General features: G+C 36.0%; 1 protein-coding gene across 2 annotated transcripts in view; it reads right to left on the bottom strand.

Annotated features, from left to right (window-relative positions):
* The window catches only part of RDX (radixin), a 101,416-nt gene that overhangs the window by 56,934 nt on the left and 21,996 nt on the right, over nucleotides 1-22,486 (bottom strand). For both annotated transcript variants that reach the window (XM_027082369.1, XM_027082368.1), the window contains exons 3-5: nucleotides 17,138-17,221; nucleotides 5,388-5,483; nucleotides 4,592-4,866 (exon numbers count right to left, since the gene is read on the bottom strand). In XM_027082369.1, the coding sequence (XP_026938170.1) occupies nucleotides 4,592-4,866; nucleotides 5,388-5,483; nucleotides 17,138-17,221 (455 nt within the window). The remainder of the gene's footprint in view (nucleotides 1-4,591; nucleotides 4,867-5,387; nucleotides 5,484-17,137; nucleotides 17,222-22,486) is intronic.

The following is a 22,486-nucleotide window of genomic DNA, read 5'->3' as shown; positions in this document are numbered from 1 at the left end:
CCTATTATACTGATAGCAAAAGCTGTGGTATTAAATTTTTTTTTTACTATGTAAAAATTTTAAGGTAAACCCACAGATTTCTTAGCAGCATAAAGGAATCTTGGGATATAATCTTCCCTTGGACAAGTTGCTCACTATTTAGAGTGAATTCCTTAATGGGGCCTCAGACAGACCATGATGTTTTTACTACACACCATTTTTAAGCTCTTGCTTTTGAGGAGATTTTTGTCTTCCTCTTTACAGCATTTAAGTTTCCACATTTTTCTTGTCTTTATACTCTCTCTTGCCATCTGGCCTCTGTGCTCACCAAGAGGCAAGCCTTGAGGGCATTATCAGTGCAGCCAATTGCAGATATTACAATGTTAACTAAATTTGAAGGTATGGATTAATTAAATTAAATGTCACTAAGATTTATGTTCTAGCTTTTTATATTCTGCATTTCAAATCTCATTCGTTTGCATTTTGTGTAATGTGCTTGTATTATTAATCTGCATGACTGGTTTGCAGGTATCCAAAAATTCCCACTTTGGAAAAGGATCTGAAAAAGAATGGATATATATATATGTATAACTGAACCACTATGCAGTATACCTGAAACTAACACAACATTATAAATCAACTATACCCCAATACAAAATTAAAATTAACTTTTAAAAAAGAGATAAAAACTAAAAAAAAAAAGGAAAAAAATCCCATTTTTTTTTCCTTCTGTCCAGGAAAAAGGAGATCTTCACGGTAAGGCTAATCTGTCCCACCTGGCTTTAAATCTGTCTATTTGGGACTTTAAAAGACTTATTCCTCTATTTTCTCAGGATCTTCACTCCATCATTTATTGTCCCCTGCCTACATATATTACCAGATACAGGCATACCACAGAGATATTTTCGGTTCATTTCCAGACCACCACAAGAAAGCAAGTCACACAAATTTTTTGGTTTCCCAGTGCATATAGAGATTATGGTTATACTATACTGTAGTCTATTAAGTGTGCAATAGCATTACATCCATAGAGACAATGTACATACCTTAATTTAAAAATACTTTATTGCTAAAAAATGCTAACCACCATCTGAGGCTTCAGGGAGTCATAATCGTTTTGCTAGTGGAGGGTTTGAAATATTGCGAGAGCTACCAAATGTGACACAGAGACATGAAGTGAGCTAAAGCTGCTGGAAAAAATAGTGCTAAAAGACTTGCTTGATGCAGGGTTGCCATGAACCTTCAATTTGTAAAAAACACAATACCTAAAGCGCACAATAAAGCAAAGTACGAAAAAAGGAGGTATGCCTGTATACTTATTTGTGTTAAGAGGGCAAAGATCACATCCATGTTGCTCACCACTTATGCCCAGTGCCAGAACAAAAGAGGCAAAAATCTGTAGAGTGAATAAAGGAATTAATTCTTTTCCATCTTTTAAAGAACATGTCTATAAACTCATGCTTCCCTCCTCTTAGTATTTTTCTTTGTCACAGCCAAATTTCTTTCATAAACTGTTCATATTCACCATCCTTCATTTCCATACCTCACATCACCACCCCCAGTCCACCACAATCTGGCTTCAACTCCCAACAATCTGCTGAAACTGCTCTTATACTAGGGATATTTCAAACTCAATAGGTTCAAAACTGAAATCTTCCTCCTCTGAAATGTGTTCCTTCTCCTCTTACCTTGAAAAGGTATTACAAACCACCCAAATGCCCAAGTCAGAAACCTGGTACACAAAAACTTATGTATATCTAGCTCTTTCTAAACGAGAGGGATACTATCTGGTGGAGCTGATTATTCCTATCAGCAGACTACTAAACTCTACTGTGGGAGAACAGATTACTTATCTGGGTTTTTCAATACAAGAATTATAAACATCCAACAAAATCATCAAATTATTGTGTTTGATTTAGGTTCACCAAATAAGCTGATTACTAATTTTCCCCCAGATACTTAGTGATAAAAGTTTGTTATATACTATGCATGGAATAAATCAACGACTGAAGGTATCTTCTCCATTCTAAACCAAAAACTTAGTATTCTAACTTTATAAGTCTCTTTTAAACTTAGATAGCTTGAATTAGTCCTCCTTAGATGAACAACTTGAAGGACACCTGACTGGACCCTCAAAGTTAAAGACCAAATCTTTTTTTTTTTTTTTTTTGCTGTACACGGGCCTCTCACTGTTGTGGCCTCTCCTGTTGTGGAGCACAGGCTCCGGACGAGCAGGCCCAGCGGCCATGGCTCACGGGCCCAGCTGCTCCGCAGCATGTGGGATCTTCCTGGACCGGGGCACGAACCCATGTACCCTGCATCGGCAGGCAGACTCTCAACCACTGCGCCACCAGGGAAGCCCTAAAGACCAAATCTTGAACAGCATGTGCTATCTTCCTTCTTCTAAATAGAATGGGTTACAGCACATATGCATGTAAAAGAAGTTAAATTAATTGTGTTTACGTGATTCCAGTATCAAAAAATATTTTTTTAATCACATGACTATTAAATGTAAGCCAATTACTTCATCTGGTACTCACCCAAACAGCAATCTGATCTAACACTGAAAGAACAACTATGTTATACTTGTTCAGATAAAACATGACTATTTTATGAACAATTAACAATTTTAAGGGTAATTTTGATTATATAACAGTTACCTTATGTTCTGATTTAAAAGCTAAGGCATTTTACTATATATAAATTATACCTCAATTAAAATAAAAACTTTTAACTGAAATGAAATTCTACTGTACCAGTAATCAGTTACTCAATTTAGTGCTTAAAAAATCTGAGAAAAGGAATTTTGGGCTGGAATAATCATCAAAAACAAACAGAGACTAGTAAGTATCTCATATTCCTGATTCTTTCAGTGAACAACATGCATTATTTTACCTTCTAAGATAACTATTATCGTTGTAATATTAAAGAGCAGAACAGTATAACATTTAATAATCAATTATTAAAGCTATTGTACTTAAGGGTACCTATAAAGCATATAACAACAGAATATAATTTATTAGCCAAAGATAATCGTTAATGCTTACAACCAAAGGAAATTAATTAAAAGTAGACAAAGTAGTTTTGTCTTCCTTCATATTTAGTACCTATGAAAAAGAAATTATACCTAAGGGCTTAAATACTATGAGGAAGTGATAGAGAACTGAAATTTTAGGTTAATATACAGTTTTGCCTTTAAATAGAAATTTTGAAATTCAGGAATCTGAGCTAAGAATTGTAATAACTTCTCTGGATTCTAAAGAAAAATCCCCAAGTACATTCTAATATCAGGGTCATGTACACTACTATAATTCAGAACTGAGATATTTAAAAGTAACATTTGATGTACTTTCTAGATTTTATAAATAATACTACCAACTAACACTTGTATTCACAATTAAAATTGTAAAGCATACAGTTCATGAACTGTAATCAAAAACAGTAAGGTTGACAGAGCACAACTGTTATCCCCAGTTTGCAGATTCAGACACTGAGGCTTAGAGAGTTTAAGTTATGTACTAAGGCCACAAAATTAGCAAAGGGTAGAATTAGCATTCAAAATCTAGGTCTTCTGCTAATGATGTTTTCCATGTTTTCCATGCCATGCTACTTTAAAATAACTGTTATATTGAAACCGAGTCCCCCTAAACCAAGTTCTCTTACTGCGTTTTTCATTAATCTCTCTATCCAAAACTTTATTCCCTTTCCTTGTCCCCTCTGACCTCAATCCTGTGCTAAGTAAACACTAATCAACCAAGTCAGATGACTAAAGTTGCTAATGTCCTACTGTCGCTAACATTGTTAATGTACTAAAGTTGCTATTATAGATATCATCATTAGCGTACAAACTCAGGTTGTTTCTCCAGGGCAAGATGAGCTAACAGACCCTCAAGCCACAGACCACTAGTCAGAGAATCTTAAACCACAGACTTCTGACTCCCAAACTGTCACAAGACAATGATTAATTCTAGCCTCTTTGTTCTTCCCCTTTAAAAAGCCCCTAACTCAAAGACCAAGTGGCAGTGGATCTGAGGCTTGTCTCCCACTCCCTTGCTTGGTACCCTGCAATAAATGTTACACTTTCCTTCACCACAACCAGGTGTCAGTAGACTGGCTTTCCTGCCTGGTCTGGTGAGCAGACCCGAGTTCAGCAGAGACAGCAGTATGCTGCAGATGAGAACAGAGCCCTAGACTAGGAGTCTGAAAACCGAGTTTTAAAAGTCTTTTGAAAAGTTAGAAACTTAACTTTAATTCTGCGGAGGAAATATAGCCTGGCACTTATTATTTTCAAAAGCATTTATTAAGCAACTATCTACCTGTGTGAGAATTTTTACTAATGAGCAACAATAGTCATGTCTTCCTCAAGCCCAAATTATCACTGCCTCCATTTATTGCTTATCTTGTGGGAATGAGAAGAGGCAGAAACTTTAAGTAATTACAGAGTATATAAATCTATGTAGCTTCTGGGTCATAACTTTTAAAACTATACACTCTGATCCAGCTGGCAACTTAAAAATCTAAAACAAACAACAACAACAAAAAACACAACCATTTACAAACTTCTAAAATATGATTTTTCAGAGACTATAACATAAAAGCACGTTTCACTTACCGCTGGGGTAGGAGTCTATCATTAGCCAGGTAGCCTGGCTTATGAATCTCTTTATTAAAATCTCCATACTTGGCTTGGACAGCATAGGAAGCCAAAAGAACTGCAGTTTCTGGTGGACAATATATCTCATCATTTAAGATAGCTTCTTTAACTTGCAAGAAGAAAAGTCTCTGGGTTATTTCTTGAATTAATTCTTCAGAAACATCTTCAGGAAAGAATTTAGCTCTAAATTTGAACTGCAAAGGATTCTCTTTTTTAACATCTTGCTGTGTCACCTGAAATAGTAATTTCAAGTACTGTCAAAAATATTAAGTTCACAATAACTGACCACAGTCACATAAACTTCTCTTTGGAACAAAGTAGGATGTAAAACGTAAGTATGATTCTAAATCTATTAAGATTCTAAACCCGTAAAAAATGTATGTGTGAAAAAGATTCTATGCTCATGAATGCGACCGGTAGTTCACAGATCCTAACTAATAACTAAATTGAAATTTCTCTTGAGAAGCTTATCCTTAAGATGTTTAAATTAAGGTCAAAGTACTAAGTAACACCTCATAGTATTTTTTACTTCTGAGTTTTCAAATAGCAAAAATGAACATTTCTGTTTTCGAAGATGGTAAGTTGATGGTACCTTACTAAATTAAAAGACATGATACCTCTAATGATTCAGAGAGATAACTGTAAAAAGAAGCTTGAACTCCGTCAGACTCTGAGCTTTTCTGGCACAAATTCATGACCATGATAACTTCAAAGAACCTTAATTATTAGCTGGATGTTATCATACATGCTTTACCTTTTTATTTAGTTTAAGCCATGTAGAATAGCCCTTGCTGTCCACATACTGCAGCCCAAAAAACCAGACTTCACGCAAACCAACCGTTTTCACCACCTTAAAAAAAAAAAAAAAGCCAATTTCAGTTCAACACTCACATTATACTGGATGGCACTATACTTCAAAAGAAGAACAAAACTACACAGAAATTATAGGTTTATTCTTTTGCTACAGAAAAGATCTTTCCTAAACTTAACATAGTGATTAAAGGAACGTTTCTGAAAATTTAAATTCAGGTTTTGTTTATTAAATTTTGTAGTGTCATTTCAATCTTATTTGATCCACTTTTTTGTATGTCCTTTTCCTTCTCATCTCCCATCATGACCCAAACATAAAAAGAAGAATCTGGGGAACAGACACAGAGCTGTCATAATCCCACTTTTCCTACTTCAGTTTAGCACCCCACCCCCAAAACTATACTATTAGGTAGCCCAGACAATAGTATCATTTTGGTGATAAGAGTCTCTGAGGACATGTAAATGCCACGCCTCAGGGTATCCAGCTGCTGATTTCACCCCCATTCCTACTTCCCTTCATTCACCATCATATATTCTATGTTCTACCCTCACTGAGCAAAAAACCATCCTTGGAACATGCCATAAATTTTACATTTCTACACCTTTGGTCGTGTTTCTTCCCCTGTCTAGAATGTTTCTTCTGTACTTTTACCACCTGTTAAATAATGTATTCTTCAAGGCCCAGCTCAACTAACATGCTTCCGTGAATGAAGCTTTCCTATCATCTAGATAAAATTAATCACTTGATCATTGATAATCCCATAGTACTTTACCTATACTGCTATTTGAACATTTATTTTATCATAATTAACTATTCTTAGTAGAGTGTCTATTTACCCTCCTTGACTGTTTAAAACTAAGAGCAGAGATTACTGCCTTATTCATCTTAATATCCATGTCATCTCCAAGAATGATTAGCCTGTGGTAGGTACTCAGCAGTATTAGGGTAAATAAAGTGGTAAACTAGGATTATTAATCTACACCTAGGATGAGGCCAACAAAAATATATTTTTAATTCTATATTTAAAATAAAATGAGGGAGGTGAGAGTTTAAGATTTTAAAAGCTTTACAAAAAGATTCAACATTAGTTCTTAAGTAATAAACATTCTTGGTTTAAAATAAACAATAAATATTTCTTTTTACTTTTTTTGGCTTTAAAAACCTTTTTATTATTGAAAACTTCAAACATATACAAATAAACAGTTAGAATAGTACAATAGTGTAAATGTACTCATCAGTCAGCTTTAATAGATAGAAACTCATGGCCAGTTTTGCTTCATCTACAGCACCTCTCCCCTCTCAGATTGTTTTGAAGCATATCCCAGATACACCATTTTATTTGTAAATACTTTACTTTAAAATTCTTAAACATAAGGAGTCTTATAAAAACAAAAATAAAACATTACAATACCATTATCACACCAGAAAGACTTAACAGTTCCCTAATATGCTGAAATTTCTGTGGCTATTTTTAAAATATATATATTTTTTTACAGTTAATTTATTCCACTTAGGATCTGAATGAGATTTACAAATTGCATTTGTTTATCATTTTAAGTCATTTTTTAAAATTGTTTTATGTTGTAGTAAATTTGTATTATAACAATTTAAAACCATGTTTTGTTCATTCATACCCTCAGAGAGTTGTAGAATCTTTCATTTTTTAAACCATAGTTAAAATACCATTATTCACACCTAAAAAAATTAGCAGTTATTTCTTGCTATCAAATATCTAGACAAGTTTTTCTTGTGAATTTTTCTTAATAGTTGGCTTCTTGAGCCACAATCCAAACTCCACACTTTTTATTTGATTGGTGTATCTTTTTTTTTTTTTCGGTAGGCAGGCCTCTCACTGTTGTGGCCTCTCCCGTTGCGGAGCATAGGCTCCGGACGCGCAGGCTCAGCGGCCATGGCTCACAGGCCCAGCCACTCCGTGGCATGTGGGATCTTCTCAGACCGTGGCACGAACCCGTGTCCCCTGCATCGGCAGGCGGACTCTCAACCACTGCGCCACCAGGGAAGCCACGGTATATCTCTCTTAATGTTAACTCTTTCTTACAGTTTTCTCTTTAGTTTTTTCCCTTTCTATCTTATTTCTGTATTTATTTTTTCACATCTTTATTGGAGTATAAATGCTTTACAATGTTGTCTTAGTTTCTGTTGTAGAACAAAGTGAATCAGCTACATGTATACATATATCCCCATATCCTCTCCCTCTTGAGCCTCCCTCACACACTCCCTATCCCACCCCTCTAGGTCGTCACAAGGCATCGAGTTGATCTTGTGCTATGCGGCAGCTTCCCACTAGCCATCCATTTTACATCATGTAGCATATATATGTCAGTGCTACTCTCTCATCTCATCCCAGCTTCCCCCCACCAACCCCCGCCGTGCCCTGAAGTCCATTTTCTACGTCTGCATCTTTATTCCTGACCTGCTACGAGGTTCATCAGTACCGCTTTTTAAAATTCCATATATATGTGTTAGCATACGGTATTTGTTTTTCTCTTTCTGACTTACTTCACTTTGTAAGACAGACTCGAGGTCCATCCACCTCACGACAAAGAACTCAATTTCGTTCTTTTTATGGCTGAGTAATATTCCATTTTTTTTATGTGCCACATCTTCTTTATCCATCCATCTGTTGATGGACATTTAGGTTGCTTCATGTCCTGGCTATTGTAAACAGTGCTGCAATGAACATTGTGGTACACGACTCTTTTTGAATTTTGGTTTTCTCAGGGTATATGACCAGTAGTGGGATTGCTGAGTCATAGAGTAGCTCTATTTTTAGTATTTTAAGGAATGTCCATACTGTTCTCCATAGTGGCTGTATCAATTTACTTTCCCACCAACAGGGCAGGAGGGTTCCCTTTTCTCCACACCCTCTCCAGCATTTACTGTTTCTACATTTTTTGATGATGGCCATTCTGACTGGTGTGAGGTGATACATCATTGTGGTTTTGATTTGCATTTCTCTAGTGGTAAGTGATGTTGAGCATCTTTTCATGTATTTGTTGGCCATTTGCATGTCTTCTATGGAGAAATGTCTATTAAGGTCTTTTGCCCATTTTTTGATTGTGTTGTTTGTTTTCATGACATTGAGCTGCATGAGCAGCTTCTATATTTTAGAGATCAATCCTTTGTCAGTTGCTTCATTTGCAAATATTTTTTCCCATTCTGAGGGTTGTCTTTGAGTCTTGTTTATGGTTTACTTTGCTGTGCAGAAGCTTTTAAGTTTCATTAGGTCCCATTTTTATTTTTGTTTTTATTTCGCTTACTCTAGGAGGTGGGTAAAAAAGAATCTTGCTGTGATTTATGTCATACAGTGTTCTGCCTATATTTTCCTCTAAGAGTTTTACAGTGTTTGGCCTTACATTTAGGTCTTTAATCCATTTTGAGTTAATTTAGTGTGTTCTAACTTCATTCTTTTACATGCAGCTGTCCATTTTTCCCAGCACCACTTATTGAAGAGGCTGTCTTTTCTCCATTGTATATTCTTGCCTCCTTTATCAAAGATAAGGTGACCATATGTGTGTGGGTTTATCTCTGGGCTATCTATCCTGTTCCATTAATCTATATTTCTGTTTTTGTGCTGGTACCATACTGTCTTGATTACTGTAGCTTTGTAGTATAGCCTGAAGTCAGGGAGCCTGATTCCTCCAGCTCCTTTTTTCTTTATCGACATCGCTTTGGCTATTTGGGGTCGTTTGTGTTTCCACAAACGAAATGTAAAATTTTTGTTCTAATTCTGTGAAAAATGCCATTGGTAATTTGGTAGGGATTGCACTGAATCTGTAGACTGCTTTGGGTACTATAGTCATTTTCAATCCAGAAGCATGGTATATCTCTCCATCTGTTTACGTTATCTTTGTTTTCTTTCATCAGTGTTTTAACAGTTTTCTGAGTACAGGTCTTTTGCCTCCTTAGGTAGGTTTATTCCTAGGTATTTTATTCTTTTTGTTGTGATGGTAAATGGGATTGTTTCCTTAATTTCTCTTTCTGATCTTTTGTTGTTGGTGCATAGGAATGCAAGAGATTTCTGTGCATTAATTTTGTACCCTGCAACTTTACCAAATTCACTGATTAGTTCTAGCAGTTTTCTGGTGGCACCTTTAGGGTTTTCTATGTATAGTATCATGTCATTGGCAAACAGCGACAGTTTTACTTCTTCTTTTCCAATTTGGATTCCTCTTATTTCTTTTTCTTCTCTGACTGCCATGGCTAGGAATTCCAATACTATGTTGAATAACAGTGTTGAGAGTGGACATCCTTGTCTTGTTCCTGACCTTAGAGGAAATGCTTTGTTTTTCACCACTGAGAATGATGTTTGCTGTGGGTTTGTCATATATGGCTTTTATTATGCTGAGGTAGGTTCCCTCTATGCCCACTTTCTGGAGAGTTTTTATCATTAAATGGATGTTGAATTTTGTCAAAAGCTTTTTCTGCCTCTAGTGATACGATCATATGGTTGTTATTCTTTAATTTGTTAATATAGTGTATCACATTGATTTTTTTGCCTATACTGAAGAATCCTTGCATCCCTGGGATAAATCCCACTTGATCATGATGTATGATCCTTTTAATGTGTTGTTGGATTCTGTTTGCTAGTAATTTGTTGAGGATTCTTGTGTCTATGTTCATCAGTGATATTGGTCTATAATTTTCTCTTCTGTGATATATTTGTCTGGTTTTGGTATCAGGGCGATGGTGGCCTCATAGAGCGAGTTTGGGAGTGTTCCTCCCTCTGCAATTTTTTGGAAGAGTTTGAAAAGGATAGGTGTTAACTCTTCTCTAAATGTCTGATAGAATTCACCTGTGAAGCCATCTGGTCCTGGACTTTTGTTTGTTGGAAGATTTTTAATTACAGCTTCAACTTCATTACCTGTGACTGGTCTGTTTATATTTTCTAATTCTTCCTGGTTCAATCTTGGAAGCTTGTACTTTTTCCAAGAATTTGTTCCTTTCTTCCAGGTTGTCCATTTTATTGGCATATAGTTGCTTGCAGTACTCTCTTATGATCTTTTGTATTTCTGCGGTGTCAGGTGTAATCTCTCCTTTGTCATTTCTAATTTTATTGATTTGAGTCCTCTCCCTTTATTTCTTGATGAGTCTGGCTAATGGTTTATCAATTTTGGTTATCTTCTCAAAGAAACAACTTTTAGTTTTATTAATCTTTGCTATTGTTTTCTTCATTTCTATTTATCTCTGCTCTGATCTTTATGATTTCTTTCCTTCTAGTAACTTTGGGTTTTACTTTTTCTTCTTTTTCTAGCTGCTTTAGGTGTAAGGTTAGATTGTTTATTTGAGATTTTTCTTGTTACTTGAGGTGAGTTTGAATTGCTATGAACTTCTCTCTTAGAACTGCTTTTGCTGCGTCCCATAGGTTTTGGCTCATCGTGTTTTCCTTGTCATTTGTTTCTAGGTATTTTTTTAATTTCTTCTTTGATTTCTTCAGTGATCTCATTCTTTAGCAGCACACTGTTTAGCCTCCATGTATTTGTGTTTTTTACTGTTTTTTTTTCCTGTAATTGATTTCTAATCTCATAGCATTGTGGTTGGAAAAGATGCTTAATACAATTTCAACTTTCTTAAATTTTCCAAGGCTTGATGTGTGACCCAAGATGTGATCTATTCTGGAGCACATTCCATGTGCACTTGAGAATAAAGTATATTCTTCCGTTTTCCAGTGGAATTTCCTAAAAATATCAATTAAATCTATCTGGTCTATTGTGTCATTTAAAGCTTGTGTTTCCTTATTTATTTTCTGTCTAGATGATCTACTGGTGTAAGTAGGGTGTTAAAGTCCCCCAATATTGTTGTGTTACTGTCGATCTCTCCTTTTATGGCTGTTAGCATTTGCCTTATGTATTGACGTGCTCCTATGTTGGGTGCATAAATATTTATAATTGTTAAGTTTTCCTCTTGGATTGATCCCTTGATTATGTAGTGTCCTTTCTTATCTCTTGTAATAGTCTTCACCTTAAAGTCTATTTTATCTGATATGAGCATTGCTAATCCAGCTTTCTTGTGATATCCATTTGCATGGAATATCATTTTCCATCCCCTTACTTTCAGTCTGTATGTGTCCCTAGGTCTGAAGTGGGTTTCTTGTAGACAACATATATAAGTATCTTGTTTTTGTATCCATTCAGCCAGTCTGTGTCTTTTGTTTGGAGTATTTGATCCATTTACATTCAAGGCAATTATCGATATGTATGTTCCTATTACCATTTTCTTAATTGATTTGGGGTTGTTTTTGTGGGTCTTTTTCTTCTCTTGTGTTTTCCACTTAGAGAAATTCCTTTAGCATTTGTTGTAAAGTTGCTTTGCTGGTGCTGAATTCTCATAGCTTTTGCTTGTCTGTAAAGCTTTTGATTTCTCCATCAAATCTGAATGAGATCCTTGCCAGGTAGAGTAATCTGGGGTGTAGGTTTTTCCCTTTCATCACTTTAAATATGTCCTGCCACTCCCTTCTGGCTTGCAGAGTTTCTGCTGAAAGATCAGCTGTTAACCTTATGGGGATTCCATTGTATGTTATTTGTTGCTTTTGCTGCTTTTAACATTTTTTTCTTTTTATTTAATTTTTGATAGTTTGAGTAGTATGTGTCTCAGCATTTTTCTTTTGGGTTTATCCTGTACGGGACTCTGCATGGGACTTGACTATTTCCTTTCCCATGTTAGGGAAGTTTTTGACTATAATCTCTTCAAATATTTTCTCAGACCCTTTCTTTTTCTCTTCTTCTTTTGGGACCCCTATAATTCCAATGTTGGTGGGTGCATTTCATGTTGTCCCAGAGGTCTCTGAGATTGTCCTCTATTCTTTTCATTCTTTTTTCTTTATTCTGCTCCCCGGCAGTTATTTCCACCATTTTATCTTCCAGCTCACTTATCCGTTCTTCTGCCTCAGTTATTCTATTGATTCCTTCTACAGTATTTTTAATTTCAGTTATTGTGTTGTTCATCACTGTCTGTTTGCTCTTTAGTTCTTCTAGATCCTTGTTAAACACTTCTTGTATTTTCTCCATTCTGTTTCCAAGATTTTGGATCATCTTTACTATCATTACTCTGAATTCTTTTTCAGGTAGGTTGCCTATTTTGTCTTCATTTATTTGGTCTTGTAGGTTTTTACCCTGCTCCTTCATCTGTAACATATTTTTTGTCATTTCTTTTTTTTTTTTGATGGGTAGGGCTGTATTCCTGTCTTACTGGTTGTTTGGCCTGAGGCGTCCAGCACTGGCGTTTGCAGGCAGTTGCGTAGAGCTGGGTCTTGGTGCCAAGATGAGGACCTCCAGGAGGCCTCACTCCAATTAATATTCCCTGGGGTCTGAGGTTCTCTGTTAGTCCAGTGGTTTGAACTCGGCGCTCCCACCGCAAGAACTCGGGCCCAATCTCTGGCCTGGGAACCAAGATCCCACAAGCTGGGTGGCATGGCCAAAAAAAAAAAAAAAGAGAGAGAGAAAAAGGAGCAGTACAATAACAAAGAATAAAGATAAAAATATATTAGGAAAAATAATAATATAATTGAAACAAACTGCAACAAGGTAAAACTAAACCACAACAGAAAAAAAAAAAAAAAAAAGAAGGAAAAAAAGCCTTGGTTATGGGGAGCAGAGTTTAGTCGGGGGGTGGAACTTAGGCAGGGGTGGGGTTTAGGGTGGAGCAGGGGCCTAGTTGGGGTGGGGGGTGACGTTTGAGCATGGGGCGGGGTCTAGGCTCAAAATATATATATTTTTTTAATTTCATTTTTTATGTAGCAGGTTATTAGTTATCTAATTTATACATATTAGTGTATATATGTCAAAAATCTAAAAACATATCAGGCTTTTGGTTTCAAGAGAGCAAACTGAACCCTTCAGTTTACTTTCCCTGTTTAAAAATTTCACTGGCATGACACATGCAAAAAATTAAAAACAAGAAAAAAAAATTTAGCTGTGCTAGGAAAGGTTACCACGTTAAAAAAAAAAACAAACTGAGAAATTTCTGAATGATATAGGATACAAAGACCCACACTGATGGCAAATGCCAATCAATGCCAAACAACCAAAACTTTTTTTTTTTAATTTTTATTTATTTTTTTGGCCGCATCTGGTTTTCATTGCTTCATGTGGGCTTTCTCTAGGTGCTGCGAGCTGGGGCTACTTTTCGTTGCAGTATGCAGGCTTCTCATTGCCGTGGCTTCTCTTGTCGCGGAGCACAGGCTCTAGGCGCGTGGGCTTCAGTATTTGCAGCACGCAAGCTCAGTAGTTGCAGCACGTGGATCCTAGAGAGTGTGGGCTCCAGTAGTTGTGGCGCTCAGGCTCAGCAGCTGTGCACAGGCTTAGTTGCTCCGTGGCATGTGGGATCTTCCCAGACCAGGGATCAAACCTGTGTCCCCTGCATTGGCAGGTGGATTCTTAACCACAGCACCACCAGGGAAGTCACAACCAAAACTTTAATGTGGACAAAAGAGACCCCAGATAATTCAACTTTGGCAAAAGATAGGTTGTCCCAACAGCTCCACAGAAAACATTCCAGCTCAGAGTGGCAAGAGTAGGAAATGTCAAGAGCAGCAGAGAGAAGTGTACCAAAGCGCAGGCTTCAGCTTCTGTTTCTAGGCTTTTTGTGATTCACAATGCTAAGTAAAAGGGGGATTTGCCACAGTGGGGCACAAGGGACAGTCTCTTAGCGAACTTCAGACTATCACACACAAACCAGGAAAAATGAGAGCACAGTTGTGAAATTCCTTAAGAGGCCCCATCTTTCCCTACCTCTAAAAGTGTTCTAGGAAACTTTAGATCATGAACTTACAAGTAAAAACATACTTGGGCACATAACTACATTATATGTATATTTATTTAGAAGTTATACAATGCTCTCACACTAATATATTAGCATATTTTTTAAAAATAATTTGGAAGAGGAAAGACAAAAATATAGACAAACATTTTAATATTTTTTCTTGCATCCTAACAGATCATGTTGAGTACTCCTTGGGGATATTACTATTCTAATCCCACAAGCAGAAGCTGGAAGAGGAGGCCAGTGAAGAAAGAGTCAGCAGGGAGCAAACCAAAGGACCTCAAGCACTCAACTAGAGTCCTCCACAGGGCAGATGGCCTCAAGCTGACATCCTAATCAGAAGTGAGGTTTTGTTACAGGTGGATTCATTTGAGAGAACTCCTACCCCTAGGTCTGCTCCTGGCCTGACCCTGAACCTACTGACCTGACAGCCCACCCATATACTCACTACACCCAAGGTAAACGCCTGCTTTTAGATCCTAGCATTCTGGCTCTCATTATCAGGAAATAGAACAGGGATTACAAGAATTAATTGCTGAGAGAGCCCATACGAGATAACAATACTCTTTAATTTAGACCTCTTCAATTACAATATGAAATGTGTATAGCAAATACTGTTCTAGTACTTTAAACAGAGTCTCAATTAGTTCTCACAAAAACCTTCTGAAGGAGTAATGTTATTATCATCCTAATTGTACAAATGAGAAAAATGAGGCAAAGAAAGTATTTGTTTGTGTGAAGTCAAAGAGCTACAGCTGGGATTCTACTACAGGCAGTGTGGTTCCAGAGCCCACACTTTTCAACTACTACATATTACTGCATTATAATAAATGTAATTTAATTTTCCCTCGTGTCCAAACTAAAGCAATTCTGCTTAGTAAAAAAACAAATATTTTATTTCTCACTATCCAATACCAAAAAGGCCCACTTGCTGATTCATTTTTGACTAACACAAAACATTTTGCTCACTATAAATAACATTTCAATATGCTATGAAGTAGTAAATGCTAACTGCATCTACATTTTTATTCAAATAAGACAGACTATGTATTTACAAAACAGGAGACCTAGAAGAATCAACAGAAGTGAATATTCACAAAAGTAAAATATCTATATCGTATGGTGCATGCAGCTTCCTATGTTGTTGTCTTAAAAATTTGCTCACTCACATCAAAAAAAAGCCTTTCATCTTCCAAACAGACTTTATCAGGGCGTTCAAGTTCATTAATTATCTAATCAAGAGATTAAGTTTACTACTTTGTCAAGAGAAGAAACAACTTCCCAGGAGTTTTTAAATTCTATTTCATAATATTTTGGATCAGTAGCTATCTAATATGTTATTTATTGCTGTAATGCCAGAAACTCTCTCTCCCATATTCTAAGGTCAATAGTAAGCCTGATCACAGACTATTGCTCTCCTGCTCATATGTATCAATAAAAGTTTATGTAAAAGTTACCTTCCTCCTTTTTGCAATCAATTCACTTCTTAACCACTTGACCTCTGGTCACCAATCTCTTTCCTCCTTTTCTCAATGAAACTTGATTACTTACAACATTATATACAGCATTACCTAGGGAGCCTAAATAAAACTAGAGCAGGTCCCAGACTAACAGAATCTCTAGAGGTGGTTTCCAAGCATTGCTTTTCTTTTTTCCTCTTGAAAGCTCCCCAAGGTGGCTCAAATGTGCTCTCAAGAGTGAGAAAAAAAAAGACAATATCAGTAGTCCAAGTTCTTTAACACGTTCTAACTCCAGGCTAGCGTATTATGAGCCGACAACATCAAACTGCTGTCAGGTGCCTGTTTATAGCCTGTGCCTTTGCTCCTGCCATCCCCTTGAAACCAAGTTCCCCTAAAACCGAGTTTAGGATTAACCTCTCTATCCAACTTTATTCCCTTTCTTGTCCCTTCTGACCTTAATCCTGTGCTAAATGAACACTAATAATCAGAGTCAGATGACCAAAACTGCTGTTGTTGATATCATTAATGTACTAAAATTGCTGTTGTATCATCAGATATCATCATTAATGTACAGCTTACTTCTCCAGGGCAAGATAAGCTAACAGACCACCAAGTCATGGACCACCTGGCTAGCAAATCATAAACCAGAGACATCCTTTCTTCTACGATTAAGAAATGTCACAGAAAATGTCACAAGATGATGATTAACCCCAGCTTCTTTGTTCTTTCCCTTTTAAAAAAACCCTCTAACTCAAAGACCAGGTTGGAGTGGATCTGAGACTTGTCTCCCACTCCCTTGCTTGGTGCCCTGAAATAAACCCTTACTTTGCTGCAAACTCTCACTTTCAAGAGTTTGGCTTTCTGTGCTGCGGGAACACAAGCCCATTGCTTGGTTACACCCGCTGTCTAGGATCTCCACCTATTCCACTCATGGACTATGGAGAATATCTTTTTTTTTTCTTCTTCTTTTATTTGCGGTACGCGGGTCTCTCACTGTTGTGGCCTCTCCCGTTGCGGAGCACAGGCTTCGGACGCGCAGGCTCAGCGGCCATGGCTCACGGGCCCAGCCGCTCCGCAGCATGTGGGATCTTCCCGGACCGGGGCACGAACCCGTGTCCCCTGCATCGGCAGGCAGACTCTCAACCACTGTGCCACCAGGGAAGCCCTGGAGAATATCTCTGAATTCCTTTTAGTCCTCGTTACAATGATTTGCATAACAGATGTTAAATAAATACCTGCTAATAATTATTTTTAAAAAGTCCTATCTCTCAAAATCTAGGAATGAGAAAAACTATCCCCTACAGTTGTTCAAGACATTTGAACAGGTACTGTGAAATATTCCAAGTGCTACATTGTTGCATTATAAGTTAAGGTAAAAAAACACAGAAAGAAGTATGCAGTAGCATCCACACTATGGTGTCAAAATTACATACTTTATTTGGTAAATGATACCTGGTCAAAAAGCTGTTTGCCAGTTGTGTTGGGCTGAATGGCAAATTCCAGCTCAGCATCCATTGTTGTTACTCTTACATTGATCTGCAATAAAAAACAAAGGGAAAATCAGTAGAAAAGAGAAAATACTTTTATCTGATTTATAAAATAAAGTGGTATCATATGTAGGCAGTAAAAAGCAACTCTATAATGTACCTAATATTTTCTTTATTAAAGTGATAGTTTGATTTATTTACATTTGTTTTTGATTTATTGAAAACATACAGTAGGCACGAGGACCTGCGCTTTTCATTTTCTTATTTAGCCTCTGCAACAATACTAGGAGATATGTGCATTTCTATAGAAAAGTTCATTTCTACAGAAAAGTTTCCATCATTTGCCCAAGGACACATGGATATCAAATGGCAGGGCAGAGATATAACTCCAAATTCTTTGAATGTCATTCACTATTCCCTATTTCTTTCAATATAAAAATCAAATATTTAGTTTTATTTATACTGCAAATGTATTATTCTTCACTTTATAAAAACCATACATCTATTGCCTTTTATTTGCTAAACTTTTTTAAATTCCAATTTTTGGGTGTAAATACCTTTCTAGTTGGATATCTCACCAAAAACGTAACATGCCTTAACCAAAATAATTTTTACTCCAGAATAGCATCTTCACCTAGAATTCACCATGATATGGTAAAAACCTATCTTTTTAACTCACACTATTAGAACTCTAAATCAGACTTATTTCCCCTTACATTTTACTCATGCTAACAACCACATGTACCTCCACACATGTACTTTTATCTGAAATACCTTCTCTAATCAAAAAAATCTTATAGAGCTCCTTCTTTAAAATAATCCTTTAGGAAATATTAATACACATAAAATACTTGTAACATATATAGACAATGAAGCATAACAAAATAAAACCCACTGTAACATAACAATAAATATATATTTGGTCTTCATCCTGGTTCCTGGCAGAGCTCCTAAAATCGCTGGAATTTCCTGAGTGATAGATGTGAGAGGAGGATCTTTTGTTATTCATAATAAGCTCCTTTCAACCATAATAGAGTTTATGTTAATGAGGTGACTCCAGACAGGCCCTAACAGCTTCAGAATGGAGGCTGGTAGCCAGAGAAACCAATCACATGATTAGAGGATTGAACCTTTTAGACACCCACCCCGACTGCCCAGGAGGGGAAAGGCTGGGGAATGAGCTGATCATCAATGTCCAATGATTTAATCAATCACACCTATGAAATGGAACCTCCATAAAACCCTAAACGAAAGGGTTCAGAGAGCTTCCCTGCTTCTTCCTGCTGAGAGGGTGGTGCACTGCAAACTCCACAAAGACAGAAACTCCTTCACTCGGGACCCTTCTGGACCTCACCTTCTTCATCTGTTTCATTTGTATCCTTTATAGTACCCTTCATATTAACTAGTAATAGTAAGTAAAGTGTTTCCCTGAGTTCTGTGAGCTGTTATATATAGCAAATTATAGAATCTGAAGAGGGGATCGTGGGAATCCCCAAAAGTTAGCCAAGTTAGACAGAAGTGTGAGTCACTTGCACTACCTGTGATTTGCTTCAGAAGTCCAGAGCAGTCCGGTGGGTCTGCACTAATTCTGGGTAGTTGTGTCAGAACAAATTAAATTGCAGGACACACAACTGGTATCCACATAGAATTGGAGAACTGCTTGGTATGGAAAACCCACACATTTGGTATCAGAACATTCTGAATAAAGAAAATGTTTTCATTTTTGGTGTCAGAACATTTTGAACAAAGAAAAGGTTCTCCTTTACCCATAAATCTACCATTCAACTTAAAAACTAGAAATGACAAAAAATGTCACCAGTGTATTTCTTCTTTGTGAATTCCCTGACCCCAATGCCCACAGGTAAGTACTAACCTAAATTTTGTGTTTGTCATCCCCTTAGCTTTTTAAAAAACAATAGTTCTGTCACAAATGTAGGTATCTATATGTAAAATATTGTTTCCTTTTTGATTTTTAGCTGCATAGCTGTATTAAAATTGTATAATACTTGCTAATAAAGTCCTTCTTGATGTGGGCAATGATTACATATGTATATTTTATGAAAATTCATCAACTACACACATATATTCTTTTGCATATGTATATTCTATTTCAATAAAAGGTTTAAACAAAAATTTTTCTACACTATAGTTTGCCTTTTCACAATTATATTTCTAAGATTCACTGATATTTTTGTGAGTAGTTGCAATTCATTCATCTTTATGTGACTAGACAGTAATTCATTTACCATTTTCCTATCGATTGACATTAAATTGTTTCCAATTTTTTGGTTATTAAGAACAATACTGCTATGAATATTCTTCTACATGTCTCCTAGTGCATGTGTCTGAGTTTCTCTAGAAGTATAACTCAGAATTCCTGGGTGATAAAGTATGCATAGCTTCAACTTTACAATGTAATGCTGAATTGTCTTCCAACATGATTGTATCAATTTACACTCCCATAAATAATAATTCCTGCTGCTCTATATTTTCACTAATAGTGGATATAATCGGATTTTTTAATGTTTAACAATCTAGTGGGTACAAAATGGTATCTCAATATGGTGTTAATATGCAGGTTCTTGATCCCTAATGAAGTTGGGAACTTTTTCTTATGTGTGATATGCAGAATTTTAAGACAGCCCCCATGATCTCCTCGCCCCCACCCCCACCTTACTCCCATGATTATGTTAACATTACAAGACAAAAGGGATTTTGCAGATGTACTTAAGGTTACTAATCAGTTGACCTTAAGATAGGAAAATCATTGTGGGTGGGCCTGAGATAATCACATGATTCCTTTAAAAGCAAAGAGTTTTCTCTGACTGGGTGCAGAAGTCAGAGAGATTTAAAGTGTGAGAGGACTTTGACATTAAAGAGGTTCTCCACTGCTGAATTGGAGGGGGCATGAGCAAAGGACTTGTCACACACACCACACTCTAGGACTAAGAGAGACCCCTGGCCAACAGCTAGCAAGAAAATGGGGACTTCATTCACCAGTAAAGAAGGATAGATCATTCTGCAAGGCAATGGATTGTGCCAATGATAGGAATGAGCTTGAAAGAGAACCCCAAACTTCAGATGAGAATGCAGCTGAGCTACACCTTGACTTCAGGGTAGTGAGACCCTGAGCAGAGAACCCATTCATACCATCCCATATTTCTAGCGTATAAAACTGTGAGATAATAGATGTGTGTTGTTTCAAGCTACCAAATTTGTGATAATTTGTTATAGAGCAATAGAAAAGTAATATAATATGCTTATTGACCACTCTGTCTCCCCATCTTTCACAATGTCTGTTCACATGTATTGCTTATTTTCTATTGGGTTGTCTTTTTCTTACTCATATGTGGGAGATCTTTATATATTCTAGATATTAATCCTTTGTCAGTTACTTGCATTACAAAGAAATCTACTAGTTTGTAGCTTGCCCTTCTATTTTATGAAGAGTCCCTCTCTATGATAAACATTTTTAAAATTTTAATGTTGAATTTATCAATGTTTTACATGCAGATATCAATTTTTTGCCATATTTAAGAAAATTTTTAACACAACACTGTAAATCAACTATACCCCAATATAAAATAAAATTTTTTTTAAAAAAAGCAAAGAAATCCTTCCCTAGTCTGGAGTCATAAAGATATTCTTATATTTCCTATCAAACTTTTGTTTTTCATAGTTTGTCTTCAATGATTTTTGCTTATGATTTAAGGTAGAAATCCAATTTCATTTCCTAATCCCCAGAGGGATAATAATACAGTGATTTTAAACATCCAAACATGATGTATATTGATTACTTCATTCACTCTCCAAAGACTGCACTGTCACAAATCTAATGTCCATAGGTATGGGTCTTATTTTGTGCTATTCTGTTGTACTGTTCAATTGAACTATTCTGCCAATACCATATTGTCTGAATTACTGTATCTTTAAATAAGTCTTGATATTTGGTATGGCAAGTCATCCCTTATTATTTTCAGAACTGTTTTGGCTATTCTTGTCTCTTTGTTCTTGCTCTTGACTCCACATATAATTATAAATTTTTCAAAACACCACATTATGATTTAAATTGGAACTACACTAAATTCATCAGCCTCTTGGGGTGAAAAATGACATCTTTTCAATACTGACTCTTACTATCCAAGTGTATGGTTCTTTCTATGCATTGATTTAGGTCTTCTTTAAGATCTTTTTAAAAAATGTTTATAATTTCCTCCAGAAAAATCATATTAATCATTTAAGATATCTTTCTCCTATGGTTTTATAGCTATTATAATTATAGGTTCATAATCCCAAGATATCCTAAATGCATTGAAAACTCTAGTTTATTAGCTAATTTCTACCAAAAACAATTGAAATAAGTCCACCTGGTGAATTAATTTATCCCACTTCAAATGGATATTCACACACCGATCTATAGAAATACTGATGTGATGCAACAGACCTTGATGGAAATTTCATAACACTACTTATGCACATAATACATTGTATATTCACCTTTCTAAAATCCAAAGAATTCCAACTACTGAAACTCATCTAGCTTAAAGCGTTTCAAACACAGGGTCATAAATATGATGAAGTATCTTTCCAAAATTTTTTCTGGTTTTACTTCTGTAGAAATGCAATTGATTTTTATATTGATCCTTTTATCAGCTCCCTTGCCAACTGTTAAAATGTAAATTCTTTTATTTATATAAACCAGGTGTCAGAAAACTTTTTCTGTAAAGTACAAATAGTGAATATTTCAGGCTTTGCAGACCATACTGTCTGCTGCATCTACTCAATTCTCCTGCTATAGCAGAAAAGCAGTTATAGATAATTAACAATGAGCATACTGTGTTCCAACAAAACTTTATAGACATTGAAATTTGAATTTCATATAATTTTCAAGTCATGAAATATTACTATTCTTTTGATTTTTTTTTCAACCATTGAAAATGTAAGAATCATTCTTAGCTTGAAGGTTGTACAAAAACAAGTGGTGGGCTGGCTTTGGCCTATGGGCCATAATTTGCCAACCCGATATAAATAAATACCTTAACATCTTCAAAGTGTTTCTTCCTTTCCAGTACTAGAGTTTTTAATTTTTCTGCACAGGCTTTCTGTTCAATGTTGAACAGCAGCAGTGATAGTGTGTACATTTTGTCTTGTCCCCGATCTTAAAAGAAAAGCTTCCACTGTTAAGCAAATTAAGAATTACTTTTGTTATAGGTTTTCTTCGATACTTAGCTTAAGAAGTATTGGTTTTTACTTTTAAATCATGAATAGTTGTTCAATTTTAGCAACTGCTCTGAATTTATTATATGATTTTTCT

Source organism: Aethalodelphis obliquidens, unplaced genomic scaffold (assembly GCF_003676395.1).
Source record: "Aethalodelphis obliquidens isolate GAN/ISIS:26980383/991018 unplaced genomic scaffold, ASM367639v1 scaffold46, whole genome shotgun sequence".
Classification (NCBI taxonomy): domain Eukaryota; kingdom Metazoa; phylum Chordata; class Mammalia; order Artiodactyla; family Delphinidae; genus Aethalodelphis; species Aethalodelphis obliquidens.
This window is presented reverse-complemented; position numbering and strand designations above follow the sequence as displayed.